At 44.5% G+C, this 23140-nt stretch overlaps 1 protein-coding gene across 1 annotated transcript in view; it reads left to right on the top strand.

Moving 5' to 3' along the window:
- Positions 1–23140, top strand: part of LOC106566274 (synapsin-1) — a 222766-nt gene that overhangs the window by 50849 nt on the left and 148777 nt on the right. Inside the window, exon 3 of the mRNA XM_045692010.2 lies at positions 3509–3600. Coding sequence (XP_045547966.1) covers positions 3509–3600 — 92 coding nt within the window. The remainder of the gene's footprint in view (positions 1–3508; positions 3601–23140) is intronic.

Here is a 23140-nt window from a genome sequence, read left to right as displayed (position 1 = left end):
GGCAGCCTTGCAAGGGTTAACACATTTAAATGTCTTACTCACGTTGGCTGCAGTGAAGGAGAGCCCGCAGGTTTTGGTAGCGGGCCGTGTCAGTGGCACTGTGTTGTCCTCAAAGCGAGCAAAGAAGTTGTTTAGTTTGTCTGGGAGCAAGACATTGTGGTCCGCGACGGGGCTGGTTTTCCTTTTGTAGTCCGTGATTGACTATAGACCCTGCCACATACCTCTCGTGTCTGAGCCGTTGAATTACGACTCTACTTTGTCTCTATACTGACGCTTAGCTTGTTTGATTGCGTTTCGAAGGGAATAGCTGCACTGTTTGTATTCGTTCATGTTTCCGGTCACCTTGCCCTGATTAAAAACAGTGGTTTGCGCTTTCAGTTTTGCGCGAATGCTGCCATCAATCCATGGTTTCTGGTTGGGGAATGTTTTAATAGACGCTGTGGGTACAACATCACCGATGCACTTGCTAAAAAACTCACTCACCGAATCAGCGTTTTCATCAATGTTATTGTCCGACGCTATGTGGAACATATCCCAGTCCACGTGATCGAAGCAATCTTGAAGCGTGGAATCCGATTGGTCGGACCAGCGTTGAACAGACCTGAGCACGGGTGCCTCCTGTTTTAGTTTCTATCTATAGGCGTGGTCAGATTTTCCGAAAGGAGGGCGGGGGAGGGCTTTATATGCATCGCGGAAGTTAGAATAACAATGATCCAGGGTTTTGCCAGCCTGGGTTGCGCAATCGATATGCTGATCAAATTTAGGGAGCCTTGTTTTCAGGTTAACCTTGTTAAAATCCCCAGCTACAATAAATGCAGCCTCAGGATATGTGGTTTCCAGTTTACATAGAGTCAAATGAAGTTCTTTCAGGGCCATCGATGTGTCTGATTAGGGCGGGATATACACGACTGTGATTATGATCGAAGAGAATTTTCTTGGTAGATAATGCGGTCGGCATTTGATTGTAAGGAATTCTAGGTCAGGTGAACAAAAGGACTTGAGTTCCTGTATGTTGTTATGATCACACCACGTCTCGTTAATCATAAGGCTTATGCCCCCGCCCTTCTTCTTACCAGAGAGATGTTAGTTTCTGTCGGCGCGATGCGTGAAGGAGCCGGGTGGCTGTACCGACTCTGATGACGTATCCCGAGTGAGCCATGTTTCCGTGAAACAAAGAACGTTACAATCTCTGATGTCTCTCTGGAAGGCAACCCTTGCTCGGATTTCGTCTACCTTGTTGTCAAGAGACTGGATGTGCCCGTCTATGGAGCCTGACCAGAAGACCGCTCCGTCTGCCCCTTCTGCAGCGCCGTTGTTTTGGGTCGCCGGCTGGGATCCGATCCATTGTCCTGGGTGGTGGACCAAACAGAGGATCCGCTTCGGGAAAGTTGTATTCCTGGTCGTAATGTTAGTGAGTTGACGTTGCTCTTATATCCAATAGTTCCTCCTGACTGTATGTAATAAAACCTAAATATTTACTGGTGTAACAATGTAAGAAATAACACATAAAAAAGCTAAATACTGCATTGTTTCCTAGGAACGCGAAGCGAGGAGGCCATCTCTGTCGGCGCTAGAAGTTAAAGACAATCCCCCATAATCATAAAGTGAAAACAGGTTTTTAGATTTTTTTTGAATTTTCTTTAAACAGAAATGCCTTATTTACATAACTATTCAGAATCTTTGTTATTAGACCAGAAAATTGAGCTCAGGTGCATCCTGTTTCCATTGATCATCCTTGAGATGTTTCTATAATGTGACTGGAGTCCACTTGTGGTAAATTCAATTGATTGGACATGATTTGGAAAGGCACACATCTGTCTATATAAGGTCCCACAGATGTGACCTGTTTCAGGAAACTAGGCATATGTCGCGGGTCACTACTTCACAGGAGAGACATTTAAATGTAAACTTATTTGTTTATCAAAATTGTTTTTTTGGCATAAATGCCTTCTCGAACATGTAAACTTTCATGTGCTTTAATAACAAACTTGTATTCCATCTGTAAATACTGATAAAATTGTTAAATTACGAGCCTAATTGGTTAAGCCACAGAAAAAACAGCAACTTTCCCAGTAGCCATGATTGGCTGAGATAATGAGTGGGCTGGACATACCCGAGAGATGAGTTTAGATTGGTCTTCCATATAGCACGCTTCTGTTAATATGAGCTGGTCAGTATGTGGAAAAGCTGCTGTGTCATCCCCCTCTTCAAAGGGGGAGACACTCTAGACCCAAACTGTTACAGACCTATATCCATCCTGCCCTGCCTTTCTAAAATCTTCGAAAGCCAAGTTAATAAACAGATCACCGATCGTTTCGAATCCCACCATACCTTCTCCACTATGCAATCTGGTTTCCGAGCTGGTCATGGGTGCACCTCAGCTACGCTCAAGGTCCAAAACGATATAACTGCCATCGATAAGAGACAATACTGTGAAGCCGTCTTCATCTGTAATTTAAATAGATTTTTATTTGGATTTCATGTAATGGACATACACAAAATAGTCCAAATTGGTGAAGTGAAATTTTAAAAATGACTTGTTTCAAAAAATTCTATGCTAAAAAAAATTGAAAAATGGTGCCGTCATATGTATTCACCCCCTTTGCTATGAAGCCCCTAAATGTTTTATTTTATTTCGCCTTTATTTAGCCAGGTAGACAAGTTGAGAACAAGTTCTCATTTATAACTGCGACCTGGCCAAGAATAAAGCAAAGCAGTTTGACACATACAACAACATAGAGTTACACATGGAATAAACAAAACATACAGTCAATAATACAGTTGAAGAAAATCTATATACAGAACATTGGTACCCTGCAAGCCATGACCCATTTTGTATTGAGTCAAATGTAATGGAGTCCATTGCCCATGTTAATGGCTGCTGCTCATACAAGGATTTGTACATTGCTAGACATGAACGCCTTATTGACCTGATAGCCAGCGAGGTGAGACAAGTGGTCTCACCAACAGCACACGTGAATAAACATCCTAGTGTAAGGGGATGCTGGTATGATGAGGTTGATGTGTTTTCCTGATGCCAAATGAACCAGATATTGTTGTTGATGGGGGAGGCCAGGGAGAGGTGCTCATTTTGGAAGTGGGCTGCTCAATTGACAGCTACATGTAGTAGGTGCAAGCTGGTGGCGCTGATATTTGGTAGTCTCGTACACATACACAGGCTTGCAGTGCGTTGTCTCCAGTTTGCGGGCCTGACAACAACTAGGGCAAAGCCATTGGCTAGGTACTGCTCTATTTCAGCTGTCGTGGGCAGCCTAGCTTTTTGGAAAAGGAGGTGCTTTCTGTACCATTGAGTGCCATGCATACAGTGACTTTTGAGATGTTTGGATCCTTTTAATGTACATTTGATTGGTGGATTCAAATAAAGTGTTAAAAATGTGTGTGTGTGTGTGTGTGTGTGTGTGTATGTGTGTGTGTGTGTGTGTGTGTGTGTGTGTGTGTGTGTGTGTGTGTGTGTGTGTGTGTGTGTGTGTGTGTGTGTGGGTGTCAGGCGGCATTCTCAGAGATCAACCTGGTATCCCATGCCAACGGGTCGTGTAACGTGGACATACAGTTGATCAGGAACGGAACCAAAGTGGTGAGGTGAGTAATCCAAATATCAGTCCAAATATCTGTAGTAATATCAGTAATAATGGTAGTCAAAAACTCAGCAAAAAAAGAAACGTCCTCTTGCTGACAACTGCGTTTATTTCCAGCAAACTTAACATGTGTAAATATTTGTATGAACATAAGAAGACTCAACAACTGAGACATAAACTGAACAAGTTCCACAGACGTGACTAACAGAAATGGAATCATGTGTCCCTGAATAATGGGGGGGTCAAAATCAAAAGTAACAGTCAGTATCTGGTGTGGCCACCAGCTGCATTAAGTACTGCAGTGCATCTCCTCCTCATGGACTGCACCAGATTTGCCAGTTCTTGCTGTGAGATGTTACCCCACTCTTCCTGAAAGTTCCCGGACATTTCTGGGGGGGAATGGCTCTTGCCCTCACCCTCCAGTCCAACAGATCCCAGAAGTGCTCAATGGGATTGAGATCCGGGCTCTTTGCTGGCTATTGCAGGAAATCACGCACAGAACGAGCATTATGGCTGGTGGCATTGTCATGCTGGAGGGTCATGTCAGGATGAGCCTGCAGGAAGGGTACTACATGAGGGAGGAGGATGTCTTCCCTGTAACACACAGCGTTGAGATTGCCTGCAATGACAACAAGCTCCGTCCGATGATGCTGTGACACACTGCCCCAGACCACGACGGACCCTCCACCTCCAAATCGATCCCGCTCCAGAGTACAGGCCTTGGTGTAACGCTCATTCCGTCGATGATAAACGCGAATCCGACCATCAACCCTGGTGAGACAATACCGTGACTCGTCAGTGAAGAGCACTTTTTGCCAGTCCTGTCGGGTCCAGTGCCGGTGGATTTGTGCCCATAGGTGACGTTGTTGCCGGTGATGTCTGGTGAGGACCTGCCTTACAACAGGCCTACAAGCCCTCAGTCCAGCCTCTCTCAGCCTATTGTGGACAGTCTGAGCACTGATGGAGGGATTGTGCGTTCCTGGTGTAACTCTGGCAGTTGTTGTTGCCATCCTGTACCTGTCCCGCAGGTGTGATGTTCAGATGTACCGATCCTGAGCAGGTGTTGTTACACATGGTCTGCCACTGCAAGGATGATCAGCTGTCCGTCTTGTCTCCCTGTAGCGCTGTCTAACCCTAACCCTAACCCTAACCCTGGCCACATCTGCAGTCCTCATGCCTCCTTGCAGCATGCCTAAGGCACATTCACGCAGATGAGCAGGGACCCTGGGCATCTTTCTTTCGTTTTTTTCAGTAGAACGTCAGTAGAAAGGCCTCTTTTAGTGTCCTAAGTTTTCATAACTGTGACCTTAATTGCCTACCGTCTGTAAACTGTTAGTGTCTTAACGACCGTTCCACAGGTGCATGTTCATTAATTGTTTATGGTTCATTGAACCAGCATGGGAAACAGTGTTTAAACCCTTTACAACGAAGATCTGTGAAGTTATTTGGATTTTTACGAATGATCTTTGAAAGACAGTCCTGAAAAAGAGACGTTTATTTTTTTGCTGAGTTTATATAGAGTGATGATTACATAGTAACAGTAAATGTACAGGATGGTCCAGACTGCACTGTGACCAGAGTCAGCTCCAGACCTCTCTAGACCGCTTCAGACAGCTTTAGATAACTTCAGACTGCTTCAGGCCACTTCAGGAATCTGCGCTGAGCATGCTTTCATTGTTTTCACAGCCTAATATAAAGTACTGGAAACTCCTGGGATTCCTTAAGTTTGCTCTGACCCTGTTCAGGTTTGCTTGGCCAGCACCCAGTCAATAGGAACCCCCATGGATTTCAGAACCCTTTTTAAAACTCCACCTTTTCCATTTTGGTTGTCAGTGGATCATTTGTTAGTTCCATTTTTCTGTTGAGCAACAAGTTTGGGTTTTCTTATTGGGAAATGTTAACAACCATGTTTTCCTTCATGCCATGAAATACTACACCGTTAAAAATATCCTGCAATTGTACAGTACACTACAGGCTACTGGTTGCAATGAAAGTTGGGTAAACAACAAGTTACTGAATTTTGTGGAATTTGCTGTGAATTCTGCATAACCTAACTGGCAACCAGTTTTTAGTAAGTTATTGTAAAATGTACATTAACTCAACCATCATACTACCAACCTACTTAACATATATTTTATTTAACCTTTATTTGACTAGGCAAGTCAGTTAAGAACAAATTCTTATTTTCAATGACACCCTAGGAACAGTGGGTTAACTGCCTTGTTCTGGGGCAGAACGGCACATTTTTACCTTGTCAGCTCAGTGATTCGATCCTGCAACCTTTCAGTTACTAGTCCAATGCTCTAAGCACTAGGCTACCTGCTGTCTGTACTGTGTTGACACCTTGATGACCAACTGGGGTAATTTTGACTCCAAGAAGAAATGTATTGGAAAAAGCAACAATCATAGCAAAATATCAACAACATTTTTATCAAAACATCATTTGACATGTCCATTTTTTTATCTGAAATGAAAAATAACCAAAACAGACTTTTGTTTCAGCAAAGTTACAGTTAATTTGCATATTATGTAAAACACACATTTAAAAGTTCCCTTTAAATAATCTGCAGCATTTTTCCCAAAGCAAGATCCACATAAGTACTAAAAAGCTGATTTACCATCATTTGATTGTAGTACCATTTAGTTTAGTATTTTGAAGTAAATACAAATTTTGTCATATTAATGTGGTAAAAATGACTGCCATTTAAAGGGGCGGTACACAAACATTTGAAATTTACTTAATTTTATTGACAAAACGTGATTCATCCATTTATTCTGAGAGACAATGAACAGAAATATGGCTTAGTTTAATTAATTTACTTACACCACACCCAGCAGTAGGATCACTGCTAGTGAAACAATGGGAGAGGTAGGCCCTATGGCAGAATGCTTCAAAAGCATGTTGAAATCATCAGTCATGTCCAACCAAACGTTATACCAATGCATATACTATTACAGGTTGAATATACAGTGCATTCGGAAAGTATTCAGACCCCTTGACTTTTTCCACATTTTGTTACTTTACAGCCTTATTCTAAAATGGATTAAATAAGTTGTTTTCCTCATCAATCTACACACAATGCACCATAATGACAAAGCAAACACAGGTTTAGAAATTTTAGCAAATGTATTAAAAATAAAAGACATATCTTATTAACAAAAATATTCAGACCTTTTGCTATGAGACTCGAAATTGAGCTCAGATGCATCCTGCTTCCACTAATCATCCTTGAGATGTTTCTACAACTTGATTGGAGTCCACCTGTGGTAAATTCAATTGATTGGACATGATTTGGAAAGGCACACACCTGTCTATATAAGGTCCCACAGTTGACAGTGCATATCAGAGCAAAAACCAAGCCATGAGGTAGAAGGAATTGTCTGTAGAACTCTGAGACAGGATTGTATCGATGCACAGATCTGGGGAAGGGTAACAAAAAATAGCTGCATCATTGAAGGTCCCCACGAACACAGTGGCCTCCATGATTCTTAAATGGAAGAAGTTTGGAACCACCAAGACTCTTCCTAGAGCTGGCAGCCTGGCCAAACTGAGCAATCGAGGGAGAAGGGCCTTGGTCAGGGAGGTGACCAACAACCCGATGGTCACTCAGAGAGCTCCAGAGTTCCTCTGTGGAAATGGGAGAACCATCTCTGCAGCACTCCACCAATCAGGCCTTTATGGTAGACAGAAGACACTCCTCAGTAAAAGGCACATGAAAGCCTGCTTGGAGATTGCCAAAAAGCACCTAAAGACTCTCAGACCATGAGAAAAACAAGATTTTCTGGTCTGATGAAACCAAGATTGAACTCTTTGTCCTGAATGCTAGGAGGAAACCTGACACCATCCCTATGGTGAAGCATGGTGGTGGTAGCATCATGATGTGGGGATGTTTTTCAGTGGTAGGGACTGCAATACTAGTCAGGATTGAAGGAAAGATGAACAGAGCAAAGTAGAGAGAGAGATCCTTGATGAAAACCTGCTCCAGAGCACTCAGGACCTTAGACTGGAGCGAAGGTTCACCTTCCAACAGGGCAACAACCCTAAGCACAGAGCCAAGACATTGCAGGAGTGGCTTCGGGACAAATCTCTGAATGTCCTTGAGTGGCCCAGCCAGAGCCTGGCCTTGAACCCAATCGAACATCTCTGGAGAGACCTGAAAATAACTGACAGAGCTTGAGAGGATCTGCAGAGAATAATGGTAGAAACTCCCCAAATACAGGTGTGCCAAGCTTGTAGCCTCATACCCAAGTAGACTTCAGGCTGTAATCGCTGCCAAAGCTGCTTCAAAGTACTGAGTAAAGGGTTTGAATACTTACAGTTGAAGTCGGGAAGTTTACATAAATGAGTTTTAATAACTCCAACCTAAGTGTTTCAACCACTTCACAAATTTCTTGTTAACAAACTATAGTTTTGGCAAGTCGGTTAGGACATCTACTTTGTGCATGACACAAGCCATTTTTCCAACAATTGTTTACAGACAAATTATTTAACTTATAATTTACTGTGTCACAATTCCAGTGGGTCAGAAGTTTAAATACACTAAGTTGACTGTGGCTTTAAACAGGTTGGAAAATTCCAGAAAATGATGTCATGGCTTTAGAAGCTTCTGATAGGCTAATTGACATAATTTCAGTCAATTGGAGGTGTACCTGTGGATGTATTTCAAGGCCTACCTTCAAACTCAGTGCCTCTTTGCTTGACATAATGGGAAAATCATCTGAAATCATCCAATACCTCAGAAAAAAATGTGTAGACCTCCTCAAGTCTGGTTCATCCTTGGGAGCAATTTCCAAACACCTGAAGGTACCACGTTCATCTGTACAAACAATAATCCGCAAGTATAAACACCATGGGACCACGCAGCCGTCATACCGCTCTGGAAGGAGACACGTTCTGTCTCCTAGAGATGAACGTACTTTGGTGTGAAAAGTGCAAATCAATCCCAGAACAACAGCAAAGGACCTTGTGAAGATGCTGGAGGAAACCGGTACAAAGTATCTATATCCACAGTAAAAACGAGTCCTATATCGAAATAACCTGAAAGGCTGCTCAGCAAGGAAGAAGCCACTGCTCCAAAACCGCCATAAACTGTTTGGCCATAATGACCATTGTTATGTTTGGAGGAAAAAGGGGGAGGTTTGCAAGCCGAAGATCACCATCCCAACCGTGAAGGATGGGGGTGGCAGCATCATGTTGTGGAGGTGCTTTGCTGCAGGAGGGACTGGTGCACTTCACAAAATAGATGGCATCATGAGGTAGGAAAATTATGTTGATATATTGACATCTCAAGACATCAGTCAGGAAGTTAAAGCTTGGTCGCAATGGGTCTTCCAAATGGACAATGACCTAAAGCATACTTCCATAGTTGTAGCAAAATGGCTTAAGGACAAGAAAGTCAAAGTATTGGAGTGGCCATCACAAAGCCCTGACCTCAATCCTATAGAAAATGTGTGGGCAGAACTGAAAAAGCATGTGCGAGCAAGGAGGCCTACAAACCTGACTCAGTTACACCAGCTCTGTCATGAGGAATGGGCCAAAATTCACCCAACTTATTGTGGGAAGCTTGTGGAAGGCTGTCACGTCCTGACCCTTGTAAGAGGTCATTTGCCATAGTAGAGTGGTCAGGGCGTGACAGGTGGGTTGTTTTGGGTGGTTTTGGGTTTTCTGTTTATATGTGGGGTTTTTCTAGATTTCTATTTCTATGTTTTGTTTTCTATGTTTTGGCCGGGTATGGTTTCCAATCAGGTGGCAGGTGTCTTTAGTTGTCTCTGGTTAGAAGCCATACTTACGCAGACTGTTTTCCTTTGGGGTTTGTGGGTAGTTGTTTCCGTTTAGTCGAGTGTACCTGACGGGACTGTTGTTGGTCGTTTTTGTTGTTTTGTTGTTAAAGTGATTTCATTAAATACAAAGAATGAGAACTATCCATGCTGGTCCCTTGGTCCCATATGTACGACCCACGTTACAGAACTACCCACCATGACTGGATCAAAGCGGTGTGCCCAGGCAGAGATGGACACCTGGTCACACATGGAATGGATGGAGAGGAGAAACTGGACTTGGGGGCAAGTCATTGACAGATATCAGAGCCTACCGGGGAAGAACGAGAGGCAGCGCCAAAAAATGTTTTTTGGGGGGGCACACGGGTAGTTTGGCTGGGCCTGGGGTGAGCCCTGAGCCAACTCCCCGTCCTTATTGTGGTGAGCATGTGCCTGTCTCTCGCACTCTCTCTCCGGTACGCCTCCATAACCCAGTACGTCCAGTGCCTGCTCCTCGCACTCTCCCTCCAGTGCGCCTCCAGGATCCAGGAAGTCCTGTGCCTGCTTCCCACACTCTCCCTCCAGTTCGCCTCAATAGCCCAGTAAGGCCTGTGCCTGCTTTGAGCACTCGGTCCTCAGTGCGTCTCCCCAGTCTGGTGAGATTGGTTCCAGCTCCCCGTAGGAAGCCTCCAGTGATGATCAATGGTCCGAAGCCTCCAGTGATAATCCATGGCACAAAGCCTCCAGTGATGATCCATGGCCCAGAGCCTGTAGTGATAATCCATGGCACGAAGCCTCCAGTGATGATCCATGGCCCGGAGCCTGTAGGGATGATCCATGGCACAAAGCCTCCAGTGATGATCCATGGCCGGAGCCTGTAGGGGTGATCCATGGCACGAAGCATCCAGCGATAATCCATGGCCCGGAGCCTCCAGTGATGATCCATGTCACAAAGCCTCGAGTGATGATCCATGGCGCGGAACCAGTTGTGATGATCCATGGCACGGAGCCTGCAGCGAAGGTCCCCAGTCCGGAACCTACAGAGACGCTCCTCAGCCCAGAGCCTCCAGCGACGCTCCTCAGCCCGGAGCCTCCAGCGACGCTCCCCAGCCCGGAGCCTCCAGCGACGCTCCCCAGCCCGGAGCCCCGCGCGCTCCCAGCCCGGAGCCCGCGCGCTCCCGCCCGGAGCCTCCGCGACGCCCCCGCCCGGGCCTCCGCGCGCTCCCCAGCCCGGAGCCCAGCGCGCTCCCCGCCCGGAGCCCCAGCGACGCCCCCGCCGGAGCCTCAGCCGGCCGCGCCCGGCCACGCGGCGGCCCGCAGCCCAGTCCTCCAGCGGCGGCCTGCAGCCCAGATCCTCCAGCGGTGGTCTACAGCACAGAGCTTCCGGTAAGGATCTACAGTCCAATTGCTCCGATAATGATCCACAGGCCAGGGTTACAGAAGCGGAGGGATCCCCGGGCGGAACGGGGCTTACACCCTGAGCCGGAGCCACCTCCGTTGCTGGAGGATCAGAGGGAGAGGAAGGGTCTGGGTGTAGCACATGAGCCGCCATAGACGTTTGTCACCCTCCCTTCCCTCCCTTTGTGTTTGGGGTTGTTTTTGTTGGTTTTTGTTTAGGTGCAGTCGGGCTCTGCACCTTAGGGGGGGTACTGTCACATCCTGACCCTTGTAAGAGGTCATTTGCCATTGTAGAGTGGTCAGGGCGTGACAGGTGGGTTGTTTTGGATGGTTTTGGGTTTTCTGTTTATATGTGGGGGTTTTCTAGATTTCTATTTCTATGTTTTGTTTTCTATGTTTTGGCCGTATGGTTTCCAATCAGAGGCAGGTGTCTTTCGTTGTCTCTGATTGGAAGCCATACTTAGGCAGCCTGTTTTCCTTTGGGGTTTGTGGGTAGTTGTTGGGGCTAGGGGGCAGTATTTGCACGGCCGGATAAAAAACGTACCCGATTTAATCTGGTTACTACTCCTGCCCAGTAACTAGAATATGCATATTATTGGCTTTGGATAGAAAACACCCTAAAGTTTCTAAAACTGTTTGAATGGTGTCTGTGAGTATAACAGAACTCATTTGGCAGGCCAAAACCTGAGAAGATTCCTTACAGGAAGTGGCCTGTCTGACCATTTCTTGTCCTCCTTGATCATCTCTAACAAATACAGGGGATCTCTGGCATGACGTGACACTTCCTACGGCTCCCATGGGCTCTCAGAAGGCGGGAAAAAGCTGAACGATGTAATTCCATCCCCAGGCTGAAACGCATTAGAGCGTTTGGCAAGTGCTCTATAAGAGGGCCATTAGACTGAGGCTCGTGCATGAGGGGATAGCATGCTTTTACTTTCACTCTCTTTGTAATAAAAAACGATTTCCCGGTCGGAATATTATCGCTTTTTTACGAGAAAAATTGCATAAAAATTGATTTTAAACAGTGGTTGACATGCTTCGAAGTACGGTAATGGAATATTTAGAAATATTTTGTCACGAAATGCGCCGTGCTCGTAACCCTTCTTTACCCTTTCGGATAGTGTCTTGAACGCACAAACAAAACGCCGCTATTTGAATATAACAATGGATTATTTGGGACCAAACCAACATTTGTTATTGAAGTAGAAGTCCTGGGAGTGCATTCTGACGAAGACAGCAAAGGTAATAACATTTTTCTTATAGTAAATCTGACTTTGGTGAATGCTAAACTTGCTGGGTGTCTAAATAGATAGCCCTGTGATGCCGGGCTATCTACTGAGAATATTGCAAAATGTGCTTTCACCGAAAAGCTATTTTAAAATCGGACATAGCGAGTGCATAGAGGAGTTCTGTATCTATAATTCTTAAAATAATTGTTATGTTTTTTGTGAACGTTTATCGTGAGTAATTTAGTAAATTCACCGGCAGTGTTCGGTGGGAATGCTAGTCACATGCTAGTCACATGCTAATGTAAAAAGCTGGTTTTTGATATAAATATGAACTTGATTGAACAAAACATGCATGTATTGTATAACATAATGTCCTAGGGTTGTCATCTGATGAAGATCATCAAAGGTTAGTGCTGCATTTATCTGTGGTTTGGGTTTATGTGACATTATATGCTAGCTTGAAAAATGGGTGTGTGATTATTTCTGGCTGGGTACTCTGCGGACATAATCTAATGTTTTGCTTTCGTTGTAAAGCCTTTTTGAAATCGGACAGTGTGGTTAGATTAACGAGAGTCTTGTCTTTAACTTCTATGGGCTAGGTGGGACGCTCAACAGCCAGTGTAATCCCGTGGCGCGATATTCAAATACCTCAAAAATGCAACACCTTCAATTTTTCAAACATATGACTATTTTACACCATTTTAAAGACAAGACTCTCGTTAATCTTCGTCAGAATGCACTCCCAGGACTTCTACTTCAATAACAAATGTTGGTTTGGTCCCAAATAATCCATCGTTATATCCAAATAGCGGCGTTTTGTTCGTGCGTTCAAGACACTATCCGAAAGGGTAAATAAGAGTGACGAGCATGGCGCATTTCGTGACAAAAAAATTCTAAATATTCCATTACCGTACTTCGAAGCATGTCAACCGCTGTTTAAAATCAATTTTTATGCCATTTTTCTCGTAAAAAAGCGATAATATTCCGACCGGGAAAGCCTGTATACGTACAAAGAGAGAGAAAATAAATACATCTCGTGCCCTCGTGCACGAGCGTGAGTCTCAGAGTACTTTGACCAGCCACTATCCAAACGCGATAATGTGTTTCAGCCAGAGGCTGCCTCGATATCATTCAGCTTTTTCCCGGGTTCTGAGAGCCTATGGGAGCCGTAGGAAGTGTCACGTTACGGGATAGATCCTCAGTCTTCAATAAAAAGAGCCAAGATGAACAACAACTTGTCAGATAGGGCGCTTCCTGTTTGGAATCTTCTCAGGTTTTTGCCTGCCATATGAGTTCTGTTATACTCACAGACACCATTCAAACAGTTTTAGAAACTTTAGGGTGTTTTCTATCCAAAGCCAATATATGCATATTCTAGTTACTGGGCAGGAGTAGTAACCAGATTAAATCGGGTACGTTTTTTTCCGGCCGTGTCAATACTGCCCCCTAGCCCTAACAGGTTAAAATGGTGTAAAATAGTCATATGTTTGAAAAATTGAAGTTTTTGCATTTGAGGTAATTGAATATCGCGCCACGGGATTACACTGGCTGTTGAGTAGGTGGGACGCAGGCGTCCCACCTAGCCCATAGAAGTAAAAGTGATTTCATTAAATACAAAGAATGAGCACTATCCACGCTGCGCCTTGGTCCCCTTTGTAAGACCCACATTACAAAGGCTACCCGAAAAGTTTGACCCAAGTTAAACAATTTAAAGGCAATGCTACCAAATACTAATTGAGTGTATGTAAACTTCTGACCCACTGGGAATGTGATGAAAGAAATAAAAGCTGAAATAAATAATTCTCTCCGCTATTATTCTGAAATTTCACATTCTTCAAATAAAGTGGTGATCCTAACTGGATTGGGAATTTTAATAGGATTAAATGTCAGGAATTGTGAAAAACTGAGTTTAAATGTATTTGGCTAAGGTGTATGTAAACTTCCGACTTCAACTGTTTGTAAATCTGAAAATTCTGTTTTTTATTTGTAATACATTTGCTAAAATTTCTAAAAACCTGTTTTTGCTTTGTCGTTATGGGGTATTTTGTATAGATTGATAAAGGGGAAAAAAACTATTGAATCCATCTTCGACTAAGGATGTAATGTAACAAAATGTGGAAAAAGTCAAGGGGTCTGAATACTTTCCAAATTCACTGTATAACATTGTAGGGAATTATAGGAATTATAGGATTTATTTCCGGTAGAGTAACTATTTTCAGATATTACACAGCAATACAGCACTACTGTATGTCTCCATTCAGAGGGTTTCTGTATCATAGTTCTACAAAGTATTCATACCACAGACAGATTTTTATGAGCTGTTTTGAGTGAAACTAAGCTTATATGTAAGGTATTTTGATTTTGTACACCATCATACCTTATTAAAACCAGTCATAACCATAAGCGAGTGCATAAGGTGTTCCATCACTGCAGGTGATCTGTCTATCTGGTCTAAATCAATGACACAGGTCAACTCAGGCCCTGTGTGTAGTTAACTGACCCTCTCTGCTCATTCATCGCCATTTTACCTGTTGTTGTCTTAGCTGATTAGCTGTTGCTGTCTTACCCGTTGTCTTAGCTAGCTCTCCCAATCAACACCTGTGATTGCTTTATGCCTCGCTTTATCTCTCTCACCAATGTCAATATGCCTTGTATACTGTTGTTTAGGGTAGTTATCATTGTTTTATTTTACTGCGGAGCCCCTAGCCCCACTCAACTTGCCTCAGATACCTCTTTTGTCCCACCTCCCACACATGGGGTGACCTCACCCAGCAGAGATGCAACCTCTCTTATCGTCACTCAATGCCTAGGTTTACCTCCACTGTACCTGCGCCCTACCTTACCCCTGTCTGTACATTATGCCCTGAATCTATTCTACCACGCCCAGAAATCGGCTCCTTTTATTCTCTGTCCCCAACGCACTAGATGACCAGTTTTGATAGCCTTTAGCCGTACCCTCATCCTACTCCTCCTCTGTTCCTCGGGTGATGTAGAGGTTAATCCAGGCCCTGTGTGTCCCCAGGCGCTCTCATTTGTTGACTTCTGTAACTGTAAAAGCCTTGGTTTCATGCATGTTAACATCAGAAGCCTCCTCCCTAAGTTTGTTTTACTCACTGCTTTAGCACACACCGCCAACCCTCATGTCCTTGCCGTGTCTGAATCCTGGCTTAGGAAGGCCACCAAAAATTCGGAGATTTCCATCCCCAACTACAACTTTTCTGCCAAGATAGAACTGCCAAAGGGGGAGGAGTTGCAATCTACTGCAGAGATAGCCTGCAAAGTTCTGTCATACTTTCCAGGTCTATGCCCAAACAGTTCGAGCTTCTAATTTTTTTAATTAATCTCTCCAGATACAAGTCTCTCACTGTTGCTGCCTGTTATAGACCCCCCTCAGCTCCCAGCTGTGCCCTGGACACCATATGTGAATTGATTGCCCCCCATCTATCTTCAGAGCTGGTTCTGTTAGGTGACCTAAACTGGGATATGCTTAACACCATCCTACAATCTAAGCTAGATGCTCTCAGTCTCACACAAATTATCATGGAACCCACCAGGTACAACCCTAAATCCATAAACATGGGCACCCTCATAGATATTATCCTGACCAACCTGCCCTCCAAATACACCTCTGCTGTTTTCAATCAGGATCTCAGCGATCACTGCCTCATTGCCTGCGTCCGTAATGGGTCCGCAGTCAAAAGACCACCCCTCATCACTGTCAAACGCTCCCTAAAACACTTCAGCGAGCAGGCCTTTCTAATCGACCTGGCCCGGGTATCCTGGAAGGATATTGACCTCATCCCGTCATTAGAGGATGCCTGGTTGTTCTTTTAAAGTAATTTTCTCACTATCTTAAATAAGCATGCCCCTTTCCAAAAAATGTAGACCTAAGAACAGATATAGCCCTTGGTTCACTCCAGACCTGACTGCCCTCGACCAGCACAAAAACATCCTGTGGCGTACTGCACTAGCATCGAATAGTCCCTGCAATATGCACATTTTCAGGGAAGTCAGGAACCAATACACGCAGTCAGTTAGGAAAGCATTTTCATCCTGTATCTCTAACTCCAAAAAGTTCTGGGACACTGTAAAGTCCATGGAGAATAAGAGCACCTCCTCCCAGCTGCCCACTGCACTGAGGCTAGGAAACATTGTCACCACCGATAACTCCACGATAATCGAGAATTTCAACAAGCATTTCTCTACTGCTGGCCATGCTTTCCTCCTGGCTACCCCAACCCCGGCCAACAGCCCCGCACACCCCGCAGCTACTTGCCCAAGCCTCCCCAGCTTCACCTTCACCCAAATCCAGATAGCAGATGTTCTGAAAGAGCTGCAAAATCTGGACCCCTACAAATCAGCTGGGCTAGACAATCTGGGCCCTCCCTTCCTAAAATTATCCACCGCCATTGTTGCAACCCCTATTACTAGTCTGTTCAACCTCTCTTTCATATCGTCTGAGATTCCTAAAGATTGGAAAGCTGCCGCGGTCATCCAGCTCTTCAAAGGGGGTGACACTCAAGACCCAAACTGTTACAGACCTATATCCATCCTGCCCTGCCTTTCTAAAGTCTTTGAAAGCCAAGTTAACAAACAGATCACTGAGAATTACAAATCATACCGTACCTTCTCCGCTATGCAATCCGGTTTCCAAGCTGGTCATGGGTGCACCTCAGCCATGCTCAAGGTACTAAACGATATTATAACCGCCATCGATAAAAGACATTACTGTGCAGCCGTCTTCATTGACCTGGCCAAGGCTTTCGACTCTGTCAATCCCCGTATTCTTATTGGCAGACTCAACAGCCTTGGTTTCTCAAATGACTGCCTCGCCTGGTTCACCAACTACTTCTCAGATAGAGCTCAGTGTGTCAAATCGGAGGGCCTGTTGTCCGGACCTCTGTCAGTCTCTATGGGGGTACCACAGGCTTCAATTCTCGGGCTGACTCTTTTCTCTGTATATGTCAATGATGTCGCTCTTGAGGCGGGTGATTCCTTGATCCACCTCTACGCAGACGACACCATTCTGTATACACCTGGCCCTTCTTTGGACACTGTTACCAAACCCCCAAACAAGTTTCAATGCCATACAACACTCCTTCCATGGCCTCCATGGTGTTGTTGACTGTACTTTTGTTTAACTACTTTTCAGGGAATACACAACAATACTGTGTAGATTTACAACGTATCCGAGGTATGTATTGCAGTTCGATCAAGTATTTACACCATTGGCAGACTTTGTATCAAAATTAACCCATTCTTTAGTATGAGTAACTGCTAGTAACGTACTTGCAACTAGCTGCCAGTAACTTACTATACTTTAACTGAACTTTTCTGATTACAAAATAGCTCAAACATTAGTTAACAACTTCTAAACATTCTTTGTGGCAAGCACACTTGGGACTCAGCCCCACCTGGCCTCAACCTTTTGGTTGTCAGCAAACTGACCTTCCTGCCACACCATCAGTTCATTTAGTGTGACAGAGATCAGGTACAGTAAGTTACTGTGAATGTTACAATAAGTACTAGCAGCAAGCTGACAGTAAGTAAATTATTGAAAAAATAAACATGAACTTTCTGGTGACCAACTGCCATTAAGTTACTGGAAAATGCACAGTAACCTATTAACCTGTTAGGGCTAGGGGGCAGTATTGACACGGCTGGATAAAAAACATACCCGATTTAATCTGGTTACCACTCCTACCCAGTAACTAGAATATGCATATACTTATTACATATGGATAGAAAACACCCTACATTTTCTAAAACTGTTTGAATGGTGTCTGTGAGTATAACAGAACTCAAATGGCAGGTCAAAACCTGAGAGATTCCTTTACAGGAAGTGGCCTGTCTGACCATTTCTTGAACTTCTTTTCCATCTCTATGTTTTACTAAGGATCTCTGCTCTAACGTGACACTTCCCACGTCGTCCATAGGCGCTCAGAGCCCGGGAAAAAACAGAATGTCGTCATTCCAGCCCCAGGCTGAAACACATTATCGCCTTTCTCAAGTGGCCGATCAAGGGACACTGGGCTTAGGCGCGTGACCCGACCGCCCCCGCCTTTGGGATTTTTTCCTCTGTTTGCCGAAAAGGAGATTCCCTGTCGGAATATTATCGCTTTTCTACGAGAAAAATGTCGTAAAAATTGATTTTAAACAGCGGTTGACATGCTTCGAAGTACGGTAATGGAATATTTAGAATTTTATTGTCACGAATTGCGCCATGCGCGCGACACTTCTTTACTATTTCGGATAGTGTCTGGAACGCACGAACAAAACGCCGCTATTCGGATATAACGATGGATTATTTTGGACCAAACCAACATTTGTTATTGAAGTAGCAGTCCTGGGAGTGCATTCTGACGAAGACAACAAAAGGTAATCAAACTTTTTTTTATAACGATGGATTATTTTGGACCAAAGATACACGTGTTATACATCGGCTTAAAGATTAACTTCTTGTTAATCCAGCCGCTGTGTCAGATTTCAAAAAGGCTTTACGGCGAAAGCATACCATGCGATTATCTTAGGACAGCGCCCTGCTTACAAAAGCATACAAACATTTTCAAGCCAAGTAGAGGAGTCACAAAAGTCAGAAATAGTGAGAACATTAATCACTTACCTTTGATGATCTTCATCTGGTTGCAGTGACAAGAGTCCCTGTTACACAGCTCAAACCCCCAGCTCAAACCCACAGGAAACCTGTAGTAACCCGGATAAATGTGCAACCCGCCCGCTCCCTAACATCAACTTCCAGCCATAATAACATTATTAGCCACACTGGGAGCAGTATGGGGGACCCACAACTCGCTGCAGCACAGATATCACCAATTATCATGCCCCTGTACAATAGCCAAGAAGCCGCCACACCCTTAGTGGAGTGAGAATGCACACCGCTAGGCAACCCTTGCTGTCATATGCCAGGGAGACAGCCTCCACAATCCAATGAGAGAGATGCTGCTTAGAAGCGCCCTACCCCGAGCTGGATTAGCAAAACGGACAAAAAGATGGTCACAAACATGGATATCCTTGGTCCTATCCATAGACGTGCATAAAGCGTGTACCAAATCAAATCAAATTTTATTTGTCACATACACATGGTTAGCAGATGTTAATGCGAGTGTAGCGGTGTAGCGGTACCAGGCGGTGATACAGCCCGACAGGATGCACTCAATTGTGCATCTGTAAAAGTTTGAGTCTTTTTGATGACAAGCCGAATTTCTTCAGCCTCCTGAGGTTGGAGAGGCGCTGCTGCGCCTTCTTCACCATGCTGTCTGTGTGGGTGGACCATTTCAGTTTGTCCGTGATGTGTACGCCGAGGAACTTAAACTTCCCACCTTCTCCACTACTGTCCCGTCAATGTGGATAGGGGGCTGCTCCCTCTGCTGTTTCCTGAAGTCCACGATCATCTCCTTTGTTTTGTTGACATTGAGTGTGAGGTTATGTTCCTGACACCACACTCCGAGGGCCCTCACCTCCTCCCTGTAGGCCATCTCGTCGTTGTTGGTAATCTTGCCTACCACTGTAGGGTCATCTGTAAACTTGATGATTGAGTTGGAGGCGTGCATGGCCACGCAGTCATGGGTGAACAGGGAGTACAGGAGAGGGCTGAGAACGCACCCTTGTGGGGACCCAGTGTTGAGGATCAGCGGGGTGGAGATGTTGCTTCCTACCCTCACCATCTGGGGGCGGCCCGTCAGGAAGTCCAGGACCCAGTTGCACAAGGCGGGGTCGAGACCCAGGGTCTCGAGCTTAATGACGAGTTTGGAGGGTACTATGGTGTTAAATGCTGAGCTGTAGTCGATGAACAGCATTCTTACATAGGTATTCCTCTTGTCCAGATGGCTTAGGGCAGTGTGCAGTGTGATTGCGATTGCGTCGTCTGTGGACCTATTGGGCTGTAAGCAAATTGGAGTGGGTCTAGGGTGTCAGGTAGGGTGGAGGTGATATGGTCCTTGACTAGTCTCTCAAAGCACTTCATGATGAAGTGAGTGCTACAGGGCGGTAGTCATTAGCTCAGTTACCTTCACTTGGGAACAGAAACAAAGGTGGCACTCTTGAAGCATGTGGGAACAGAAGACTGGGATAAGGACTGATTGAATATGTCCGTAAACACACCAGACAGCTGGTCTGCGCATGCTCTGAGGACACGGCTAAGGATGCCAAATCTTTTCTGTCTCCTGAGGGCAAATAGGTTTTGTTGTGCCCGCTTCTCGACTGTCTTGGTGTGCTTGGACCATGTTAGTTTGTTGGTGATGTGGACACCAAGGAACATGAAGCTCTCAACCTGCTCCACTGCAGCCCTGGCGTTGAGAATGGGGGCGTGCTTGGTTCTCTTTTACCTGTAGTCCACAATCATCTCCTTTGTCTTGATCACATTGAGGGACAGGTTGCTGTCATGGCACCACATGGCCAGATCTCTGACCTCCTCCCTATAGGCTGTCTCGTTGTTGTCGGTAATCAGTCCTACAACTGTTGTGTCATCGGCAAACTTAATGATGGTGTTGGAGTCGTGCCTGGCCGTGCAGTCATGAGTGAACAGGGAGTACAGGAGGGGACTGAGCATGCACCCCTGAGGGGCACCTGTGTTGAGGATCAGCGTGGCGGGTGTGTTGTTACCTACCCTCACCACCTGGGGGCGGCCCGTCAGGAAGTCCAGGATCCAGTTGCAGAGGGAGGTGTTTAGTCCCAGGGTCCTTAGCTTATTGATGAGGTTTGAGGGCACTATGGTGTTGAATCCTGAGCTGTAGTCAATGAATAACATTCTCACATAGGTGTTGTCATGACGTTGGCCTGAGGGGGGAGGTTTATGACCTCCATAAATACGTTTCCCCTTTTTCCTCTCTCTACTCTACCGATGTGACTATTGAAAATCCCTTTGTTAACATTGAGAGAGAGTCTGGTGACATCAAACAATGGGAAACGGAACCATATTTCGGTAATCCAACCAGTTGAAAATATGCGTTGGGACTTAATGAATATGATGTCAGTTCAGTTGACGTCTGACACATGATTACTGATGATAGGACGACATAAACTGTATCTTGGAAAATCTACACATTCTAGTTATCAGATTCACATGGAATTGTTCTGCAATTTAAATGTTTAAATATAAAACTATTTGTGAAAAAATTAAATGTAATTTTTAGCTTCTTAATGAGAGAACAGTTTGTCAGAAGAACACCACTTTGCTCACTCAGAGGCCCCGCCCAAGTGAACAGAGATGGGTTGTAAACTATGAAACGCCCTTCTATCACCACTATATAAACCCGTTTACGAAAATGTAACTTTCTGTTCCAAGGACGTGAGGACTTACCATCCCCACGTTGAAAGGACAAAGACAACCTACAGAACTAAGCCAACCTCAGCAAGAACCTAACGAAATTGGCATCGAATTTCAGTGTGAAGGTGACGCCGGAAGGATGAATTTCGACTATACCAGCCAGAATATAGCATGAGCTTAACCTGTCACCAACTTCCCGGCCTTCTTGTTCGCTCTCTGTTCACTGCAAAAGCCTGAAACAAGGTTCTAAAGACTGTTGACATCTAGTGGAAGCCTTAGGAAGTGCAAAATGAACCCTAAGTCACTGTGTGTTAGATAGGCAATGACTTGAAAAGACTACAAGCATCAGATTTCCCACTTCCTGGTTGGATTTTTCTCAGGTTATTGCCTGCCATTTGAGTTCTGTTATACTCACAGACACCATTCAAACAGTTTTAGAAAATGTAGGGTGTTTTCTATCCATATGTAATAAGTATATGCATATTCTAGTTACTGGGTAGGAGTGGTAACCAGATTAAATCGGGTATGTTTTTTATCCAGCCGTGTCAATACTGCCCCCTAGCCCTAACAGGTTAACCTGTCACCAACTTCCCGGCCTTCTTGTTCGCTCTCTGTTCACTGCAAAAGCCTGAAACAAGGTTCTAAAGACTGTTGACATCTAGTGGAAGCCTTAGGAAGTGCAAAATGAACCCTAAGTCACTGTGTGTTAGATAGGCAATGACTTGAAAAGACTACAAGCATCAGATTTCCCACTTCCTGGTTGGATTTTTCTCAGGTTATTGCCTGCCGTATGAGTTCTGTTATACTCACAGACATCATTCAAACAGTTTTAGAAACTTCCGAGTGTTTTCCATCCAAATCTACTAATAATATGCAAATATTTGACTCTGGGCCCGAGTATTAGGCAGTTGACTCTGGGCACGCTTTTCATCCGAAATCGAAAATACTGCCCCCTATACCTTAAAAAGTTAACAAAGAGCTGCAGTTAGTTTCTGAATGGGTGGCAAGGAATAAGTTACTCTTTAAATATTTCAAAAACTAAAAGCATTGTATTTGTGACAAATCATTCACTAAACATCAACTAAATCTTGTAATGAATAATGTGGAAATTGAGCAAGTTGAGGAGACTAAACTGCTTTGTCAAAACATATTGATACAACAGTAGCTAGGATGGGGAGAAGTCTGTCTATAATAAAGCGCTGCTCTGCATTTTTAAAAGCACTATCAACAAGGCAGGTCCAACAGGCCCTAGTTTTGTCGCAACTGGACTACTTTTCAGTCGTGTGGTCAGGTGCCACAAAGAGGGACATAGGAAAATTGCAATTGGCTCAGAACAGGGCAGCACCGCTGGCCCTTGGAAGTACACAGACAGCTAACATTAATAATATGAATGTCATTCTCTCCTGGCTCAAAGCGGAGGAGAGATTGACTTCATCACTACTTGTATTTATGAGAGGCATTGACATGTTAAATGCACCGAGCTGTCTGTCTAAACTACTGGCACACAGCTCGGACACCCATGCATACCCCACAAGACATGCCACCAGAGGTCTCTTCACAGTCCCCAAGTCCAGAACAGACTATGGGAGGAGCACAGTACTACATTGAGCCATGACTACATGGAACTCTATTCCACATCAAGTAACTCATTCCATCAGTAAAATTATATTTTAAAACAGATACAAATACACCTTATGGAACAGTGGGGACTGTGAAGCAACACAGACATAGACACATGCATATAAACACACGATAACATACGCACTATATAAAAACATGGATTTTTGGTATAGATATGTGGTAGTAGAGTAGAGGCCTGAGGGCACACACTTAATATATTGTGAAATCAGTTATGAATGTATTGTAATGTTTTTAAA

The sequence above is a fragment of the Salmo salar genome, chromosome 12 (assembly GCF_965601325.2).
Source record: "Salmo salar chromosome 12, fSalSal1, whole genome shotgun sequence".
Classification (NCBI taxonomy): Eukaryota; Metazoa; Chordata; class Actinopteri; order Salmoniformes; family Salmonidae; genus Salmo; species Salmo salar.
The sequence above is the reverse complement of the archived record's forward strand: the minus strand, read 5'-3'. Positions and strand labels throughout refer to the sequence as shown.